Genomic DNA, 18,544 nt, shown 5'->3' on the forward strand with positions numbered 1-18,544 from the left:
CTAGAGTGACATCACCATTTCAGGCAATTGCTCCGCCTCCTCACCAACATCGTCCTCATACATGTCGACACACACGTACCGACACACAGCACACACACAGGGAATGCTCTGATAGAGGACAGGACCCCACTAGCCCTTTGGGGAGACAGAGGGAGAGTTTGCCAGCACACACCAAAAACGCTATAATTATACAGGGACAACCTTTATATAAGTGTTTTTCCCTTATAGCATTTTAATATATATATACATATCGCCAAATAAGTGCCCCCCCTCTCTGTTTTAACCCTGTTTCTGTAGTGCAGTGCAGGGGATAGCCTGGGAGCCTTCCCACCAGCATTTCTGTGAGGGAAAATGGCGCTGTGTGCTGAGGAGAATAGGCCCCGCCCCCTTTTCGGCGGGCTTCTTCTCCCGTTTTTCTGAGACCTGGCAGGGGTTAAATACATCCATATAGCCCCCAGGGGCTATATGTGATGTATTTTTAGCCAGAATAAGGTACTATCATTGCTGCCCAGGGCGCCCCCCCCCCCCAGCGCCCTGCACCCTCAGTGACCGCTGCTATGAAGTGTGCTGACAACAATGGCGCACAGCTGCAGTGCTGTGCGCTACCTTATGAAGACTGAAGAGTCTTCTGCCGCCGTTTCTGGACCTTCACTTTTCGGCATCTGCAAGGGGGGTCGGCGGCGCGGCTCCGGGACGAACCCCAGGGTGAGACCTGTGTTCCGACTCCCTCTGGAGCTAATGGTGTCCAGTAGCCTAAGAAGCCAATCCATCCTGCACGCAGGTGAGTTCACTTCTCTCCCCTAAGTCCCTCGTAGCAGTGAGCCTGTTGCCAGCAGGACTCACTGAAAATAAAAAACCTAACAAACTTTTACTCTAAGCAGCTCTTTAGGAGAGCCACCTAGATTGCACCCTTCTCGGCCGGGCACAAAAATCTAACTGAGGCTTGGAGGAGGGTCATGGGGGGAGGAGCCAGTGCACACCACCTGATCCTAAAGCTTTTACTTTTGTGCCCTGTCTCCTGCGGAGCCGCTAATCCCCATGGTCCTGACGGAGTCCCCAGCATCCACTTAGGACGTCAGAGAAATATAATTCAAACATTTTAAACCAGACTGGGTGTATATACCGTAGTACATTTTTAAAACCTGCATTTTCTTATTCTGTAAACTTCTATTTATGTATACCTAATATAAGTAATTTGTTTCCAGGGTCCTTTTCCCCGTTTTTATGTTTGCATGGTTACCAATTAGGGTGTCACTTATGGCTCTCTGACTTCATACACGCACGGGGTTGATATAAGAGCTCTCCGCCTCCCAGTAGATGATGTAGAATGGTAGAATTGTAGATGGTTTTATCAGCATTGCCCCCATACACTGCGGGGAACCCTCAGACACACTGGGGTTTTGGTGTGACATAGTGAGCTGGGGGCACTGCAGTACACATTTGTGGTGCTGGGAAAAGTATTTTTAATAGCATCAACAGCAATTTATTGACAAGTGCATTGGTAAGGGGCAGGGACAGCACACACAAATCCGGCTCCGTACGTCAGTAATGGACCCGTGCGTGGAATGTAGCTGCTGGGCGTTATTGCCCTGTCCGGGCCCGGTGTCAGTCACCATAATGTAGGGGAAACGTCACTGCACTGCTACACCCGCAGCCGCCAGGAGAGGGCGCCGGTGAGACGCCGCCGCCGCGCAATGCATGCCGGATAGTGAGTAGCGTCGGTGCGCACCGGGGGTGATGAAGATGATATAACGATGTGTATGAAGAACACGGGGCGCTAGGTGTATGTGGTGAAACCATGGAAGAGACCGAAGGCCTCCCGGAGCTGAGGTGGGTGTGTGGCTTCTGGGCCTGTAGCCGGCAGTAGCCTGAGGGAGGCAACTGGTGAGTAGGCCTTGCGGCCTGTGTGACCGGCGCTGCGTCTGTGTGGTGGCCGCATCCTCGGATCATGCAAGGCCGGTACTTTCAGGTTGCGGCTGCGCGGTGTGCTGCGTGTCGCCCCGTCTGGGTGCAGTTACACGTGCGACGGCCATGCGCCCATCCCATGTAATACGCGCGCGACCCCCTATTCCCCCACGCATAGACGCAGCGGAGAGGCCCGCACAGAGATGCGGGGTGTAGTAGCGCCTATAGCGCCGGCCTGTAAAGCGGCTATTACTACGGGAGCATTGTTACAGTGCGGCGTCTGTGTGACCGGGTGCTTCTGTATTACCCGCCAGTAACCCCTCCGCTGCCGGGGAGAGAGGCGTGCGGCACAGCTGGCAGCAGCAGGGTGATGAGTAGGCACAGCTGGCAGTGTGTGAGTGTATGAGGCAGTGTGTGAGTGGCGGGGGTGAGTCAGCGGTGCAGCAGCGGTCATGCTCAGACATGCACAGTATCTGCCAGGGATCTAGTCCCGACTTGTCTGCGCTCACACGCATTTAAAGGGACGCAGCAGCTACTACAGGATGCAGCACTTTACATAGGAGCCAGCTCCTGCACACACAGCACTTTACCTCTCCTATTTATACACGGTAAGACTGGACTTGTCTCCTGCTGTTAGGGGTATGATAGTGTGTATGTGCTGTAGCTCTCAGCCAGGGGGCTGTCACCAGAGCTGTATGACAGTGGTTTTAGAATAACTTACTTTTCGCTGTTAAATCGTGTTGTTGTTTTTTTAGACTTTATTAAATTGATTTATCAACCTAGTGTTCCAGGTATTCTAATTGCTTTTCTCATTCAGTCTTATGTATTCTTTATAAACATTTTTCACTTGCATTGCACTCCAGTGATCTAAAATATTTCTCGGTTACAGGCAAGCGTGCAATATGAACATATCCCCAACCTCTTTAAATTGTTTAGAAAACGCTCCAATTATGGCAACTGACAAAGAAACCCTGGTAAGCTGAAATACAGAACATTAAACATTTAGCTTTAAATCCACTAAACAGTGTTGATTATATATGTAATATAACCAAGTCCAGAAATGTGACAGTCCTCTTTACAACCTTTTCTAGGTTAAACCAAATCCGCTTCTACTAAATCTGTTAAAATCTGCTGGCGCTCAGAAGGAAACCTTTACAATGAAAGAGGTGGGCATTTCATATCTATTTTAATAATAAAAAGAAGAAACACACCATGTGCAGTTATGTGATGAGTACATTTTTCCATGATGTCATGTTTTATATTATATAGTTCATTGCATTGTCTTCGTACTTGCGCTATAGGTTATTTACCATCTTGGTCAGTACATTAAGGCCAAGCAGTTGTATGACGAGAAGCAACAGCATATTGTCCACTGCTCTAATGATCCTCTTGGAGAACTATTTGGGGTACAGAACTTCTCTGTAAAAGAACCCAGGTAACTTACACATAACATGTATGTAACAATATTCCTATGTCACATTTATAGCAGGGTTTTTAGTAGCTATTAATGCCCAGTAATGGCAGTTGTGCAGCTGTTATATAATTGTATAGAAATATTTCGTTGTGTGTAGATATTTTTTATTTTTTTTGTATGTGTTTTTGATCCATTGCCATCTTTCTGATGTGAGCAATAATCACTATAGACACTCTAAGAGAGGGATATTTATCAAAGTTTGGGGAGAGATAAAGTAACAACCAATCAGCTCCTAACTGACATTTTTAAGACACAGCCAGTAACATGACCGGAGCTGATTGGTTGGTACTTTTATCTCTCTCCACTTTAGCTCACCAAACTTTGATAAATATAACCCTAAAGGTGAAGGGGATTTTTTTTTTCCTTAAAATGATGGTGATTTGACATATTGGAACATGGGTACACATTAAGCAATGTTAATGAAGGACGGAACGATTACTGTTCCGTCCTTTATTAGCATATATGTGGTTGCTAGCGATACAGTGTGGTATGATGTGCAGCACATCCAACCTGACGACATCGCTTGCGACCGCGGGCACCTGCATATCGGGCATACACGATGAGCGATATGTCGTCCAATCTTCCAGATCATTAGACATATCGCTCAATGGCCCTCATTCCGAGTTGATCGCTCGCTAGCTACTTTTTGCAGCCGTGCAAACGCGTAGTCACCGCCCGCAGGGGAGTGTATTTTTACTTTGCAAGTGTGCGAACGCGTGTTCAGCCAAGTGAGACGAAATTTTTTTTTTTGCAGTTTCTGAGTAGCTCCTGGACTCAGTCAGCCCTTGCGATCACTTCAGTCTTTTTGGTCCCGGAATTTACGTCAGACACCTGCCCTACAAATGCTTGGACACGCCTGCATTTTTGCTACCACTCCCAGAAAACTGTCAGTTGACACCCACAAACGCCCTCTTCCTATTAATCTCCTTGCGAATGGATTCTTCATTAAATCCATCGCCCAGCACCATCCGCTTTGTACCTGTATGACGCGTGTGCGCATTGTGGTGCATGCGCAGTAGTAACCTGTTCGCTGCGAAAAACTGCAGCGAGCATTCAACTCGGACTGACCCCCAATGTGTATCCAGTTTGCGGATGCAATGCTAAATTTTACATAGAAGTGGCGTTTAACAGTGTGTCTCCCTGGCTGCATGTGCACCCGATCAGAGCAGTAATTTAATTGCTCCGTTGGGCGCCATCTAGTGGCAGCCGGTGCAGATCAACTATTGAATTTGCCCCACAGAGTTAAAACTTCAATGAAACATAATTTTCTAGTTTATTAATTTTAAGATATTTTTGAGTGCAGTATCTCGGATATAAAACCTGCTCTTGTAATCATTTGTTTGATTTTATTTTTATTTTTTTAATAAATGGGAAATTTTTCTCTGACAACTATTTTTAGGCAAATTCTCCTAAATGTAAACTCTCACAAATGTTACAATACAGTGCTCATTTATTTATTTATTAACCGTTTCTTATATAGCGCAGCATATTCCGTTGCGCTTTACAATTAGAACAACAGTAATAGAACAAAACTGGGTAAAAACAGACAGACAGAGGTAGGAAGGCCCTGCTCGCAAGCTTACAATCTATAGCTCATCAGTGTTTTGCTCCTGCTTTCTGGATTCTTCTTGCAGTGGGCAAAATCAATGGTTTGGACAAGCTACAAAAAGCTATACCCGTTTCTAAACATCACAAAATTCAACACGGTCATACACTGTGAAAATGGTGCTTATATGTGAGCAAAACAAATATAAATAAACTACTTTACATATGTAACAAACCAGTATGCAATACAATGGGAGTAAAAAATATTTTTTTTTTTTTTTTTTCTCCTTACATGTGGGGAAATACTGAGGGGAGAATTAAATAGTTTAAGTCGCGATAATTAGTGGGCGCCCAATGTTTTAGACTGCAGTTTAGAGTGGCGATTGGACACATCCCTCTCACATCTAAAGGGGCCAATACATTAGCAATCACATTTTGTTTCACAGATCCTGTGGGGGTTTTTTTTTTCCCTTTTCCCCATATTTACTGTTTACCCAATCCATCTAACTTTGCCCATACATAACAGATATTTTTCAGTAATTTGCAGATCATTTTCAGCAAATACAGAACCTCAATATAAGAAGGGCCAAAAAGTAGTGTGCTTTTAGGTAACATCTTGGATTGGGCTGTTCTATGTAATGTACTGAAGTATCAGGTGATTCAATACTCTGTTTAGGATAATTCAAAGGTAACCTCATTACCAGAGGGGCGAAAAAAGTGTGTGTTCTATTTACCGTCTGTCTTTGGCCTATCCTATATCCACACCACATTTTCCGTAGAGGAGTGTTTTCACCTGAGGTGAATGTTCAATTGTCTCATACATTCTACACTATGAAATATTTGTGTTTCTCTCGAGGAATATACAAATATTAACGGAGTGCCAAACGTCAAATAATTCATTGTTTGGGAGATCTGGATTTGCTAATCCAATCTTGAAAGGGTCATCAGTTTACTTGAAATGGTCTGCAAATCAGCTGATTGTTACCATACACTTGCAATCTATAGCCCCAAAAGATCTGTGAAATCCATCATATTGAATAACCTTTTTTTTTGGGAATCTGCTATCTGTGAACCTCATACATTGCAGATTTATTTACACAGTCCTATGCAAAAATGCCAAATTGACCTAATTGCTGACGTATGGGAGCCTTTACTTGTTTATGGTTTTAATTTTTTTTTTATTCTAAATCAATCCAAGTATGTAAAAAGTACAGAAAATCAAAGAAACATAAATGTTATTCATCAAATATTAAATGTAAGTAGTAATGAACAATTTACGATCCAAACATCAAGCCTAGTAGACTGGCGTTAAGACCCTGCACAAGGACACTGAGGTGGATGATATGGGAGTGGACTATGAGACAGGAAGAAAAAGCCCTGTCTCAAAGTCAGGGGTGGGCAATAAGCAGCCCACCAACTGCCGTGGGATTGCACATCCCAGCAAGTCCTGCCACAGTTTTGATGTTAGGATATGCTGAACTGTGTCAGAGCAGGGTGGTCTTCTGTATGCCGGCGGTCGGGCTCCCGGCGCTCAGTATACCGGCGCCGGGAGCCCGACAGCCGGCATACCGACACTTATTTTCCCTCGTGGGGGTCCACGACCCCCATAGAGGGAGAATGAAATAGTGTAGCGCGCCACCGTGCCCGTAGCGTGGCGAGCGCAGCGAGCCCGCAAGGGGCTCATTTGCGCTCACCACGCTGTCGGTAAGCCGGCGGTCGGGCTCCCGGCGCCGGGATGCTGGTCGCCGGGAGCCCGACCGCCGGCCAGCCGTAGTGAACCCGTCAGAGCATGCTGGAATGGGTCTGGGACTCAGGGTCGTCGCCAATTGGTCGACACACCTTAGGTCGACATGGACAAAAGGTTGACATGGAAAAAGGTCGACATGAGTTTTTTAATGGGTTTTTTGGTGTCGTTTTCTTCGTAGAGTGACTGGGAACCCCAATTAGTGCACCGCTTCGCTCGCCATGCTTCGGGCATGGTGCCTTCGCTGGTTCTGGTATGAATGGTCGACCATGTTATGGTCGACAGTCATTAGGTCGACCACTGTTGGTCGACATTGACATGGTGGACATGGACACATGGTCGACACATGAAAAGGTCGACATGAGTTTTTTTTTGTTTGTTTTTTGGTGTCGTTTTTTGCGTAAAGTGAATGGGAACCCCAATTACTGCACCGCGCCCCCTCGCATGGCTCGCTTCGCTCGCCATGCTTTGGGCATGGTGCCTTCGCTCCGCTACCGCTTCGCTCGGCACAGATTGCTGTTCCAATCGTAGTCCACATGGATCGTAAAGTATGGAAAAGTTCCCCAAAATAATTTAAAAAAAAACAAAAAAAAACTCATGTCGACCTTTTCATGTGTCGACCATTTTCATGTGTTGACCATGTGTCCATGTCGACCATGTCAATGTCGACCAATAGTGGTCGACCTAATGACTGTCAACCATAACATGGTCGACTATGTGAACGGATACCGCCTTCGCTTCGCTCGGCACAGATTACCGTTCCAATCGTAGTCCACCTGGATCGTTAAGTATGAAAAGGTTCCAAAAAAGAAAAAAATCGTGAGTCATGTCGACCTTTTTTTCCATGTTGACCAATTGGCGGCGAGCTAAGATGTGTCGACCTTTTTGTTGTCGACCTGGAGTCCGGATACTGCTGGAATGCGTAGTTCAATAGCAGCTGGAGGGCAACTTACAGCAGTGTTTTTCCAGCTCCAGTCCTCCGGTACCCCTAGTTGGTGCACAGGTGCATTCATTCCTGGTTGACACATTTTAAAAGATCCACATGTGGAGATAATTATGTCAATTGTGATACTGAGGAGGTTTGGAAAACATACTTTTAGGGGTCCATGAGGACTGGTGATGGGAAACGCTGGCTTACGATATAATGGGTGTTTTAAATGGGTGTAATATGGGTGGCCTGCATTTAGGATGACGCCGGTCAAACACAGACAGCAGCATCCTGGTGGTGAGAATCCCGGCATGAGTCTGGTAAGTATAATTCACCCCCGACCTTCTACCTGGTGGGGCCGAAACTAAACTTACTGAACATATAACATTGAAATTACTGTTCTTTGTTATATTCTCCAGGCAGCATATATGGTTTCTGTTTTATTAGCTATATAGAACGTGTAAATACAAAGAGGGTGATTCTGAGTTGGGAGCAAATCAAGTTCACCTTAGTAAAACCATGTTGCATTGTAGGAGGGGCAGAATTACAATGTGCAAAAAGATTTAGATTTGAGAAATGTGGGAGGTGCATGTCCAAACTCAAATCTAAATTACAGTGTATTTATGATGTGTGGAAAAAAATCATGCATATTCACCCCTTGTATTGAAACATAGTTTGTCCAGGTGCAGAGTTACTTGAGGTTTGGTTTTGCTCTGCTCTCAGTTCAGTATGTTACAATCATTTCTCTATATACTATTATCAAGACTAGGGGGTATTTATCAAAGAGATAAAGTGGAGGAAAACCCCCCACTAACAAATCAGTTCTTAACTGTCATTTTTCAAGCATATCCTGTAACATGGCAAATGCTGATTGGTTAGTTCCTTATCTCTCTACTTTATCGTTCCCACTGCTTTAATAAATACCGCCCTAGAGCATGTAATATTTACTGTGGGTAGAAAGTAGTGTGTAAACAGTTATGTAGAGTATGTAATCCATATAAAACTCCATAGATGCATCCTAAGCTTCACGAGAACTATTTTTAGATGTGCCATGAAGTCATCTCAATATTTTTTATTTTTTCAATTAGTGCTTCTTGTCCTTTTTAGGAGTACTGGTATACTGGAGTCATTTTCTAGAAAAGAACTATTTCTCTTTGTAAAGATAATTTCTTAACTCCTTGCTTTAATTGTGGTGATGCCAGCCCTGGACTCTTCTATCACTTGCTCTGTTGAGTGCCTAAAGAAATATGGGGCCTCCATAGTGAAATGAGAGCTTTGGCGTAAGCGGCAACCAGAACCCTATGCTGGGTTTGCAGTCCCTGTGCCTTTGCATATGTAGGTCTGACGTTGGGCTCTGCAGGGTGAAGTTGTAAGAGGGAAGCACGTTACAGTTAAGGTAACAATAGTCAATGGAGGGGGGTGTCTTTTATTCTTTTTCACGAAAAAAAGTTTACTTCTCCTGTACATAAAGATTCCACAAGCAACATTTCTTCATGTCTAAAGACTCCTGTATTCAGAGAACTGGTGTGTGTAGGGTATGCATTAACCAAAGTGTGTTTTAATATAAGCTTTGGTTAATGAAAACACCCTTAGCATGACACATTGCAGGCAGTGTTGACTGTGATGTACAGCACATTATTGATAGCCTAATAAATATTTCCTATGCAGTTACTGGTAACATCTTACAAATGAAGGTGTGATACAATGTTACGTATGCTTTTTTAATTTTCTTTGTAATGAAATCAGAATTTTACGTGTGTATGTGTATGTACGTGTGTGTGTGTGTGTGTGTGTATATATAATATCATTTTCTGATAATGTCATAAACTTTAAGCTTTTAGTACTGCAGTGTGTCTACTGGAAATGTACATACCTGTAACACACTGTCTCTTTACTTCAGGAGGTTATATGCAATGATTTCCAAAAATCTGGTAACTGCTGAGTCACAAGGTTAGTTGAAATCTAATTGTATTATTATCGTCATCTGTACTTGGAATAAGATGTTATTTACAGTACATAGAAGTGATTTAAGTGTGATGTTCAATAGGAATATACAACGGTTTGTTTTAAGCTCTCCAGACACCTTTCATTTGGTAGATCAGCTGAAATACTAGATTATTGGCATATTGTAAATTGTTAAAGTGACTTGACAGTTCATTACAGCACCCTTTCTGCCCTGTTGACTACAGTAAAGCTTAGTGTACATATTCTTAGGAAGTATTTCTCTAGCATCTGTAAGGGATATTGGGGAATTTGTACGATGGGGTATAGACGGGGTCCAAAGGTGCCGGTGCACTTTAAATTTCTTCAACTGGGTGTGCTGGCTCCTCCCCCTCTATGCCACCTCCCACAGGCAATTTAGGCAATTGAGGCAATCTCTCAGGAGAGGATGCACACTTTAGTGCTCCAGAGTTTTTTTCAGTTTCTTATAAATCTTTGTTATGTTCGGTATGCTGTTTGCACGCCACACACCCCTAACATTTACTGAAGGTGACGACCGTGGTGAGTTCAAACCGGGGGCCCTCGTTCTTGGTGCGGCATGGACGGCATACGGGACTCTCCTGGGCGGAACCCGCTATAGCCCCTCTGGTACACTTGCAGCGGTAGTGAGAATTAACACTTGCTGTGACGTTTTACACTAATAGGGAGACTTTGCCAGTATAAATATCACTGAAAATCTGGCGCCATTACAGGGGTCGGAGCTTCCTCAGAGCAGACCAGCTGCGTTTTGGCACCTTCCTCTGCTTGCAGCTGCAGGCACACACAGCTCCTGCAGACACTCAGGATACGCAGGAAAACTGGTACGGGGTGTAGAGAGGGGGAGAGCCGCTATTGGCCCTCATTCCGAGTTGTTCTCTCGCTAGCTGCTTTTAGCAGCATTGCAAACGCTAGGCCGCCGCCCTCTGGGAATGTATCTTAGCTCAGCAAAATAGTGAACAAAAGATTAGCGGAACTGCTACTAAATAATTTACTGCAGTTTCTGAGTAGCTCCAGACCTACTCCTAGACTGCGATCACCTCAGTCCGTTCAGTTCCTGGTTTGACGTCACAAACACGCTCTGCGTTTGGCCAGCCACTCCCCCGTTTCACTGCTGCGTTTTCTTTATCATCCACTAGGGGTCACTGGAGTACTCTTGGGATATGGACGGGCGTAGCCGAACAAAGGCACTGAATATTTAAATTTAGGACTCTCCCCCCCCCCTCCATATCCCCGAGTACCTCAGTGTACTCTCTCAGTGTTTTTTCGGTGCTCACAGCACGAACATTGGCTTGTGGTATAACCACACTTGGATTTTTATTTTTAATTTTTATTTTTACACTTAGCACATCCCTTCCCAGTTTCTGGAAAAACATGGGTCCGGGATAGTGCCGCTGCACGGGCAGCGAATGGCGTGTCGGTCCTCACAAAGAGCACCCTCACAGGCGCTAAGCGCATGGCGTGTCGGTCCTCACAAAGAGCACCCTCACAGCCACAGGCAGACACTGTATCCTACTGCAACTGGACGGAGCTTACAGAAAGAAGCCCCGTCACAGCCAGGATGAAAGCCCCGTCACAATCTGGACGGAGCTTACAGAGTGCGGCACTACAAGGTATGGTGGGGGGTCAGGGCGGTCAGCTCACGCTGCCGCCCTGCTGTGTGGGGAAAGCCTTTATTGTTACCACCGCTTTGCCCGCCGCTTACAGCGCGCTCATTAGCAGGATACCCCGCTGAACGAAGAGAGCGGCCGCACGTCACTCACAGACGCCGGCCGCTCTCCCAGCCACTGTACCAGAACTCTGCCACTGTAGAAACGTATCCGAGCGGCCGCACGTCATTCAAAGACGCCGGCCGCTCTCCCAGCCACTGTACGCGAGCGCCGCCCAAGCAGCCACTCTGCGTACCCGTGTCTAAAGCTCCGAGCGGCCGTACGTCACTAAAGACGCCGGCCGCTCTTCCAGCGCTGCACCCGGCCACTGCTGTATGAGGCGCCGCCCGTTCTTCCGGAGGGCTCCCCGGCGCAATATAGCAGCGCTCCCCGGGTTTCCCTAGGCTCCCTGCACTCGCTTCCGGCCGCTGCACAGGGAGAAGCTAAAAGCTACATCACAAGCAGCGCGGCTGCAGGGGGGTGACGGTGAGTAAAGCCCATAGCAGCAGCAAAGGCTGCATGGGTTAAGAGACTGCTCAGTTTTAAATAAGAGACTGCTCAGTTTTAAACAAGTTATTGACCCATAGCAGCAGCAAAGGCTGCTTGGGAATAAGATATATTGGAAATAATACATCACTGCAGGCAGTGTTGAGTAAAGCCCATAGCAGCAGAAGGCTGCATGGGTTAAGAGATAAGGCTGCAAGATAATGTATTGTAAACTGCACGGATTTTACTGTATAATAGACCTGTAACTGTAGAATAGGCTATTAAGCCTATATTTAATGTATAATAGGCTATTAAGCCTATATTAACACTGCAGCAGGTAACCTGTCCTGTGATTTTCAGTGGAAGCATGGCATGACGGTCATTTTAATCATTGCTGTTCTTACAGGTTATAATTCCAGAACATTCCGCCCATACACCTATACTCCACAAGGAGGCGCAGGGGTGTTAGTGGGAAGTTTTTGGTTCAGTTTCACATAAGTTAGCCATGTAATCTGTATTTCTACTTAATTCTAGAACATTCCTGCCCTACATCTCTAAGCCACCAGAGGCGCAGGGAAGTTAGTAGGAATTTGGTTCGGGTTTCATATGCCCATGTGAACTGCTTTTCACATAAAGAATACTTTGATTTCTCTTCATATCGAATAAATCTTTCGGTTTTTGCTAAAGATTTCCGAAGAGAGAAACAAGCTTGAGTTTCATATGAATAGGCTGTTCAGCAATAACATATATATATATATGACACATAATAACTTCATTAAGCCGTGCAAGTGTCTGTCTGTTGCCTATTGTGGTGTCTGTCTACATAGCGAGTAGGGCTATAGTGCAGACTAAAAATAATTTTAAAAATCCTATGTTAACATTGGCAATTCAAATTAAAAGAGCGGTAACATCGGAGTCTCGGAATGTCTCCGCCAGCTCTAACAAAAGACAGTCTTTCCAAAGGGCCAATTTCCCTTTGGGTACCAGAGTGTTTATTTCACTGGTCTTATAATTTAATGCACGATTCTATGTCAAATTTCACACCGATAACTACGAGTGAGAAGGGTACATTAGTCCAGCACTCAGATAGTGCGGGGGCTTTTTAACAACCATACATAATCGTTTCCAAAAGGACGCGATCCGCCATTGGTAGATGATTTTCTGTCAAACATTATAAAAACCCAGGATACATTTGGGTCACTAGAATCTATGTATGAAACAATGACGATCACTGGTAAAAGAAGCTGCAGAGTATATCTGTAAAGCTTCTGCTAACGCCGGTTATTTTCATTGTCGCTAGTTAAGCGCGACAAGGCCAGAGCTTGTTTGCTCATAAATTTGATATACTTGTAACGGTATTTTATCCCTTTATGATATTCAGCCATTACCGCATACAGTATACTTGTAACGGCGTTTTATCCCTTTATAAGAAACCGTCACGCCTTGTAACGACAGGACGTTAGTCAGCAAGCCAGTGGTTTGATGACCTCTTTTACAATTGTGGAAGCGCGTCTTTACATGTTACATTTGCGAGGTTTCAGGACTTCAACTCATACATGTCTCAGCTATTTACAGCTTAAAGTACAAAACTGCCTCTGTCGAACGGTTTGGCAGGTTGTCATTTAGTCTTTGCTGGTTTATAAACCAGGCAGTAGTACGCCAACAGAGTCAGAGTTACTTATTCCCTTCTGTTTGAGCAAAACCAAACGGCTCCGTCGCAATATCAATCAGCAAGTCATTTACTACAGTTAGAAAATGGATTTTCTGCGGTTAGTATTTGCTTATTGGAGCCACAAAATTTGCATAATTGCATTTGATCTTCACAATGCGTATTTACCCAGTCCGGTTTGTTCATCACAGGTTCTAGCGTTTGCAAATCGCCACAACCATTAACCATTTCATGTCTACCGTTGCTTATCGCTTTGGGTATTTACCAAAGTGATGTTGGGATGATAGCTCATCTCACATAAGAACTCTGTCTCAACAAAGTTCCTCTAACTTGCGCTACTAAGGTATACTGCGGTAGCAGATCAAGTTCGAAAACAATCGCATCTAATTCCGTCTAAACGATGTCAATTCCTAGGTAAGATTATAAATACGGTAAATCAAAGACTTTTACCTACTACACCAGCAAGAACAAATGTACATCTAGTAATTAGCACAAAACACGCACACTAGCGGTACATTGGTGTATTCACCTATTAAGAATAAAGATGTGTTTTCAATTTAGTTCGCCACCCTTCACTCGCGTTTCCCACAGAGGGACAAGGGTGCATATACTCTGGACGACAGTCGCAGAGGGTCAGGATTTGTAATTAAAATCAGCGACAAAGGTTCTAAAACACGACAGATTGCGGTCGATAAATGTCCTAGAACTCTGTGCATTTTACAATGCAATACATGATTCGCTTTCAGTCTGACCAGGGATATACTCTGGTTTCTCTTCAGAACGAATAAATCTTTCGCCTTTTACTAAAGATTTCCGTGGAGAGGAACAACCGTGAGTTTCATGTAAATTTTTGATGCCTGCCTCACGCTGGCCTTAAGCAGTCAAACAAGGCAACGGCAGTTGCATACACAACAACCAGTGAGAACCAAGAAGCCGCATGGCAATGCGGCATGAGAACCAAGAAGCCGCATGGCAATGCGGCATGTGACTCAAATCCTCAATGGCTCAGAACACCATTATGTGAAAATGTCAAGAGATCATTCCGTGAGTGGACATCTGTTAGACAGAGGATCTCACCCGTCAGGATTTGGATCCTGAAAACTGGACATTAAATCCAGAGGTGTGTCATATGTGAGTCCACAGAAGGGGGTTACCCTCAAGTATACATGATGGCATCTCGCCACAATTAGAAAAGCTCAGTATGTGTACAAAACAGATCACAAGGGCAGTGGCGGTGGAGTCTCTCACATTCATGTGGTCATTCAGCATCGTGTATCTGGCTCCACCATTTTCCGCTGCTCTCTCCGTTGCCAAAACGGATCATAAGACAGTTTGTCACAGTCATACTGGTGGTATCTCATGGGTTTCGGAGAAGTTTGCTTCTCGAATTTTCAAGGAATACTTGCACACGATCTTGGCCCGCTCATAATACGTCCAACCTGTTACATCAGGGAACGTTAGTTTACCCATAGTTACCTATGTACCTATTATCTATGTACCGCAGCTGCGGTTGACGGGGTGAGGGTTCAGACCGCCCTCTTAAGAAATAGAGCATTACAGTATCGGTTATACCAACCATGTTACGAAATAGTAAGCCGCTTAAGGCAGCTCATTATTACAAAATTTCGTGTGCTTACATAGGTTGTAAACCTCGGAAGTTTCCAACATCATCCTTCAAGTTACCCGTATTCTGTTAAACGGGGTGGGATGGAAAACTGAGTTGATCTGCACTAAGAGTGCAGGTATCTGTGTGGTAAACTTATTTTCAAAGACGTTTGCCTCTATTTGCGTCTGTACACATCTTTCTACAAGGTGTCATCAAAGTTCAGACTCTATTTATCCCACCTACAGCGCCAGGCGACTTGAAGTTGGGTTCAGATTTCTTACAGTTTTCATATTTTGAACCTTTTCAACAAATGGGAATTAAGTTTCTCACTTTGGAAAACATTTTTCTTCTAGCCTTGGCTTCGGCAAGGGTTTTGTTTTCATATTTGGGTGCCTTGTATTCCAAGCCACCGTATTTGAGTTTTCTCATGACAAAGCAGATCTTCGGACGAATCACGCTTTCGTATTCTTCACATCAATATACCAATAGGGGTTCCTGTGTGGACAGCACATTCTAGAATTCTGAATGTGGTACACGCATTACGCGTTTATATATGTCCCGAACGTCAACAGTACGTGATATGAATCCGTTGTTTGTTCTCTATGATACTGCCAACTGGGGTTAGCCAGTTTCTCAGCAGACATTATCCAGTTGGGTAATAATAATGACTACAAGTCAGGCTTACTTTAAGGCTAAGTTACAATCGCCTACGTCAGTAATAGCTCATCCCACAGGTTCTGTGGGAATGTCAGACCCAGTGGGTCGTGGAGCGTCTAAAACGCGGCTATATAGCCTTCATGTGCACCACGTTTGTGCACGTTTACACGTTATAAATGGTGGCGCCATCAGCATCTAGCTTTGGGCTGCCTACTGTTACAAGTATCAAACAGCTCTCCCGCCCACGAGGGAAGCTTTGGTACGTCCCAAGAGTACTCCAGTGACCCCTAGTGGATGATAAAGAAAATAGGATTTTGGTACTTACCAGGTAAATCCTTTTCTTTGAATCCATAGGGGGCACTGGACGCCCACCCAGAGCAGTTTTACCTGGGTTGTTTTAAGCTCAAGGGAGCTTAGGGTAACAAGTTTTACTTGATTGATATTAAGCTCAGAGGAGCTTATGGTAACACATTTTCACCGATTGGTTCAAATTATAAAGTTCTATCGGTTATGGTGTCAACTGTTTAGTTGACAGTAAGGTTATGGGTCAACATTGTTGTTGTCCGTTATGTTATAGGTATTCTCCATTGTCAACCTCTCTATATCGTTCCTGTTCGCTCAGTAAAAAACACTGAGAGAGTACACTGAGGTACTCGGGGATATGGAGGGGGGGGAGAGTCCTAAATTTAAATATTCAGTGCCTTTGTTCGGCTACGCCCGTCCATATCCCAAGAGTACTCCAGTGCCCCCTATGGATTCAAAGAAAAGGATTTACCTGGTAAGTACCAAAATCCTATTTTTACCTGGCACGCCTGCGTTTTTTAGCACACTCCCTGAAAACGTCCAGTTTCCGCCTAGAAACACCCAATTCCTGTCAATCACACTACGATCACTCGAGTGATGAAAAAACGTCGCTCGACCTTGTGTAAATCTACAAAGTTTTGTGTGAAAGTACTTAAAGCATGCGCGCTGCGTACCATGCGCATTTTAGCCTTCCTGGCTAGGTGCCATAAAATCCATGATGTCAGATATGTCATCTCGGCTTACTGCTAATACTCAGAAAACTCAACAACTGCAGCAGGCAGTTGCAGACCTAGCTGCAAGGGAGCCCCCCTTTTCTAGATCAGGACCACAAAAGCTTGGGTTACCTGCTTTACTCTCATCCTCTGATGAGGACACAGGAGGAGGGGGAGGAATTGGATCCTGTTACTGGGGATTCCCCTTCTACAAAGGGTATTGAACCCCTCATCCTAGCCAGTTGGGTCACAGTTAGAAGGAAGAAAAAGAGGGGGAGGCTCGACATCTCCGAACTATCAAACCCAAACAAATTTGCCCGATTGGACGAGGAATCGGAGGATGAGAGTGAAGAAATGACGGTGCCGGAGGAGACTGCTCCCTCTAGCATCCAGAGGAGCGGTCCCTCTGGCGCGGTTCGGATAAAAGATAGTGAGGTACCTAGTCAGATGGTGGTGGTAGGGGATTCTATCATCAGGAAGGCAGATAGGGCAATCTGCTACCGGGACCGTGATCGCCGTACAGTCTGTTGTCTCCCGGGTGCTCGGGTACGGCACATCGCGGACCGGGTAGATAGATTGTTGGGAGGGGCTTGGAAAGACCCTGCGGTCTTGGTGCACGTTGGCACCAATGACAAAGTTAGCAGAAGGTGGGATGTCCTTAAGAAAGACTATAGGGACTTAGGAAAGAAACTGAAGGCAAGGACATTTAAGGTAATATTCTCGGAATTATTACCCGTGCCACGCGCTAGTCCAGGGAGGCAGAGGGAGATTAGGGAGGTAAATGTGTGGCTTAGGGATTGGTGCAGGAAAGAGGGGTTTGTGTTCTTGGAACACTGGGCGGACTTCTCAGTCAGGCGCCATCTCTTTTGTCGTGACGGATTGCACCTGACTGAGGAGGGGACAGCGGTGCTGGGGGGAAGGATGGTTAGAAGGTTGGAGGAGATTTTAAACTAGGAGCCTGGGGGGAGGGTTTAGCTAGAAACTACGGGTCATGCAGTGAGAATAGTGGGGATGGCGGTAGTAAACGAAATGGGGGAGAAGTTGGGGGGAGGGTAAGAGCAGGCGTTAAGGTTACTAACATGGGTACTAAAAGATTTTACCAAAGCACTAACCAATGCCGATTACAGGTCATCATTGCTACATAAGGTGAAAGATGTCCCTAACGCAAGGGAAAATACTTATCTTAGTTGTATGTATGTAAACGCCAGAAGCATTACTGGTAGAAAGGGTGAACTAGAAATACTTGCAGCAAGCAAACAGTATGATATAGGCATTACTGAAACTTGGTGGGATGAATTGGACAGTCAATCTAGAGGGCTATACACTGTTTAGAAGAGACAGACTAAATAAAAAGGGTGGAGGGGTGTGTCTCTACGTAAAGCCGTTTTTAAAACCTGATATACGGGAAGATATTCAGGAGGGGACTGTAGACACTGTCGAGACATTATGGGTAGAAATTGCATGCGGGGAAAAAGGAATAAAAAAGTTAGTATTGGGTGTATGCTATAGGCCGCCTGCTATCAACGCATCTGATGAGGAATTGTTACTAAAGCAAATTGAAAGAGCAGCAGGAGTAGGAGACATAGTAGTGATGGGAGATTTTAACTATCCAGAGATAAACTGGAAAAACGATTCATGTGATACTGATAGGGGCAATATGTTTTTAAACACACTTAATGATAACTACTTAGTCCAACTAACTGAGGAACCAACTAGGTACAATGCAATCTTAGACCTGGTATTAACAAACAATGGGGATTTCGTATCAGCTATTATAGTAGGGGAACCCATAGGAAACAGCGACCACAATATGGTCACATTCAATATCGGTTTCCATAAACAGCCCTATACTGGCTCAACTAGGACTCTAAACTTTAGCAAAACAAAT

At 44.8% G+C, this 18,544-nt stretch overlaps 1 protein-coding gene and 2 non-coding genes across 8 annotated transcripts in view; all 3 read left to right on the top strand.

The window, feature by feature from the left end:
• Nucleotides 1-1,505: 1,505 nt before the first annotated feature.
• MDM2 (MDM2 proto-oncogene) overlaps nucleotides 1,506-18,544 on the top strand; it is a 133,962-nt gene continuing 116,923 nt past the window's right edge. For 2 of the 6 annotated variants that reach the window (XM_063927492.1, XM_063927493.1), the window contains exons 1-5: nucleotides 1,680-1,830; nucleotides 2,795-2,879; nucleotides 2,997-3,071; nucleotides 3,207-3,340; nucleotides 9,497-9,546. In XM_063927492.1, the coding sequence (XP_063783562.1) occupies nucleotides 1,799-1,830; nucleotides 2,795-2,879; nucleotides 2,997-3,071; nucleotides 3,207-3,340; nucleotides 9,497-9,546 (376 nt within the window). In that variant the 5' untranslated portion in view covers nucleotides 1,680-1,798. Of the gene's footprint in view, nucleotides 1,885-1,952; nucleotides 2,514-2,794; nucleotides 2,880-2,996; nucleotides 3,072-3,206; nucleotides 3,341-9,496; nucleotides 9,547-18,544 lie in introns of those variants that run through there. The other 4 variants (XM_063927496.1, XM_063927497.1, XM_063927494.1 and 1 more) reach the window with 4 other exon arrangements.
• Nucleotides 12,346-12,456, top strand: LOC134938777 (U5 spliceosomal RNA). Its single transcript, XR_010181254.1, has one exon. It is a non-coding gene; the product is annotated as a U5 spliceosomal RNA (small nuclear RNA).
• On the top strand, nucleotides 14,137-14,250 carry LOC134938663 (U5 spliceosomal RNA). Its single transcript, XR_010181177.1, has one exon. It is a non-coding gene; the product is annotated as a U5 spliceosomal RNA (small nuclear RNA).

The sequence above is a fragment of the Pseudophryne corroboree genome, chromosome 6, assembly GCF_028390025.1.
Source record: "Pseudophryne corroboree isolate aPseCor3 chromosome 6, aPseCor3.hap2, whole genome shotgun sequence".
NCBI classification, from domain to species: Eukaryota; Metazoa; Chordata; class Amphibia; order Anura; family Myobatrachidae; genus Pseudophryne; species Pseudophryne corroboree.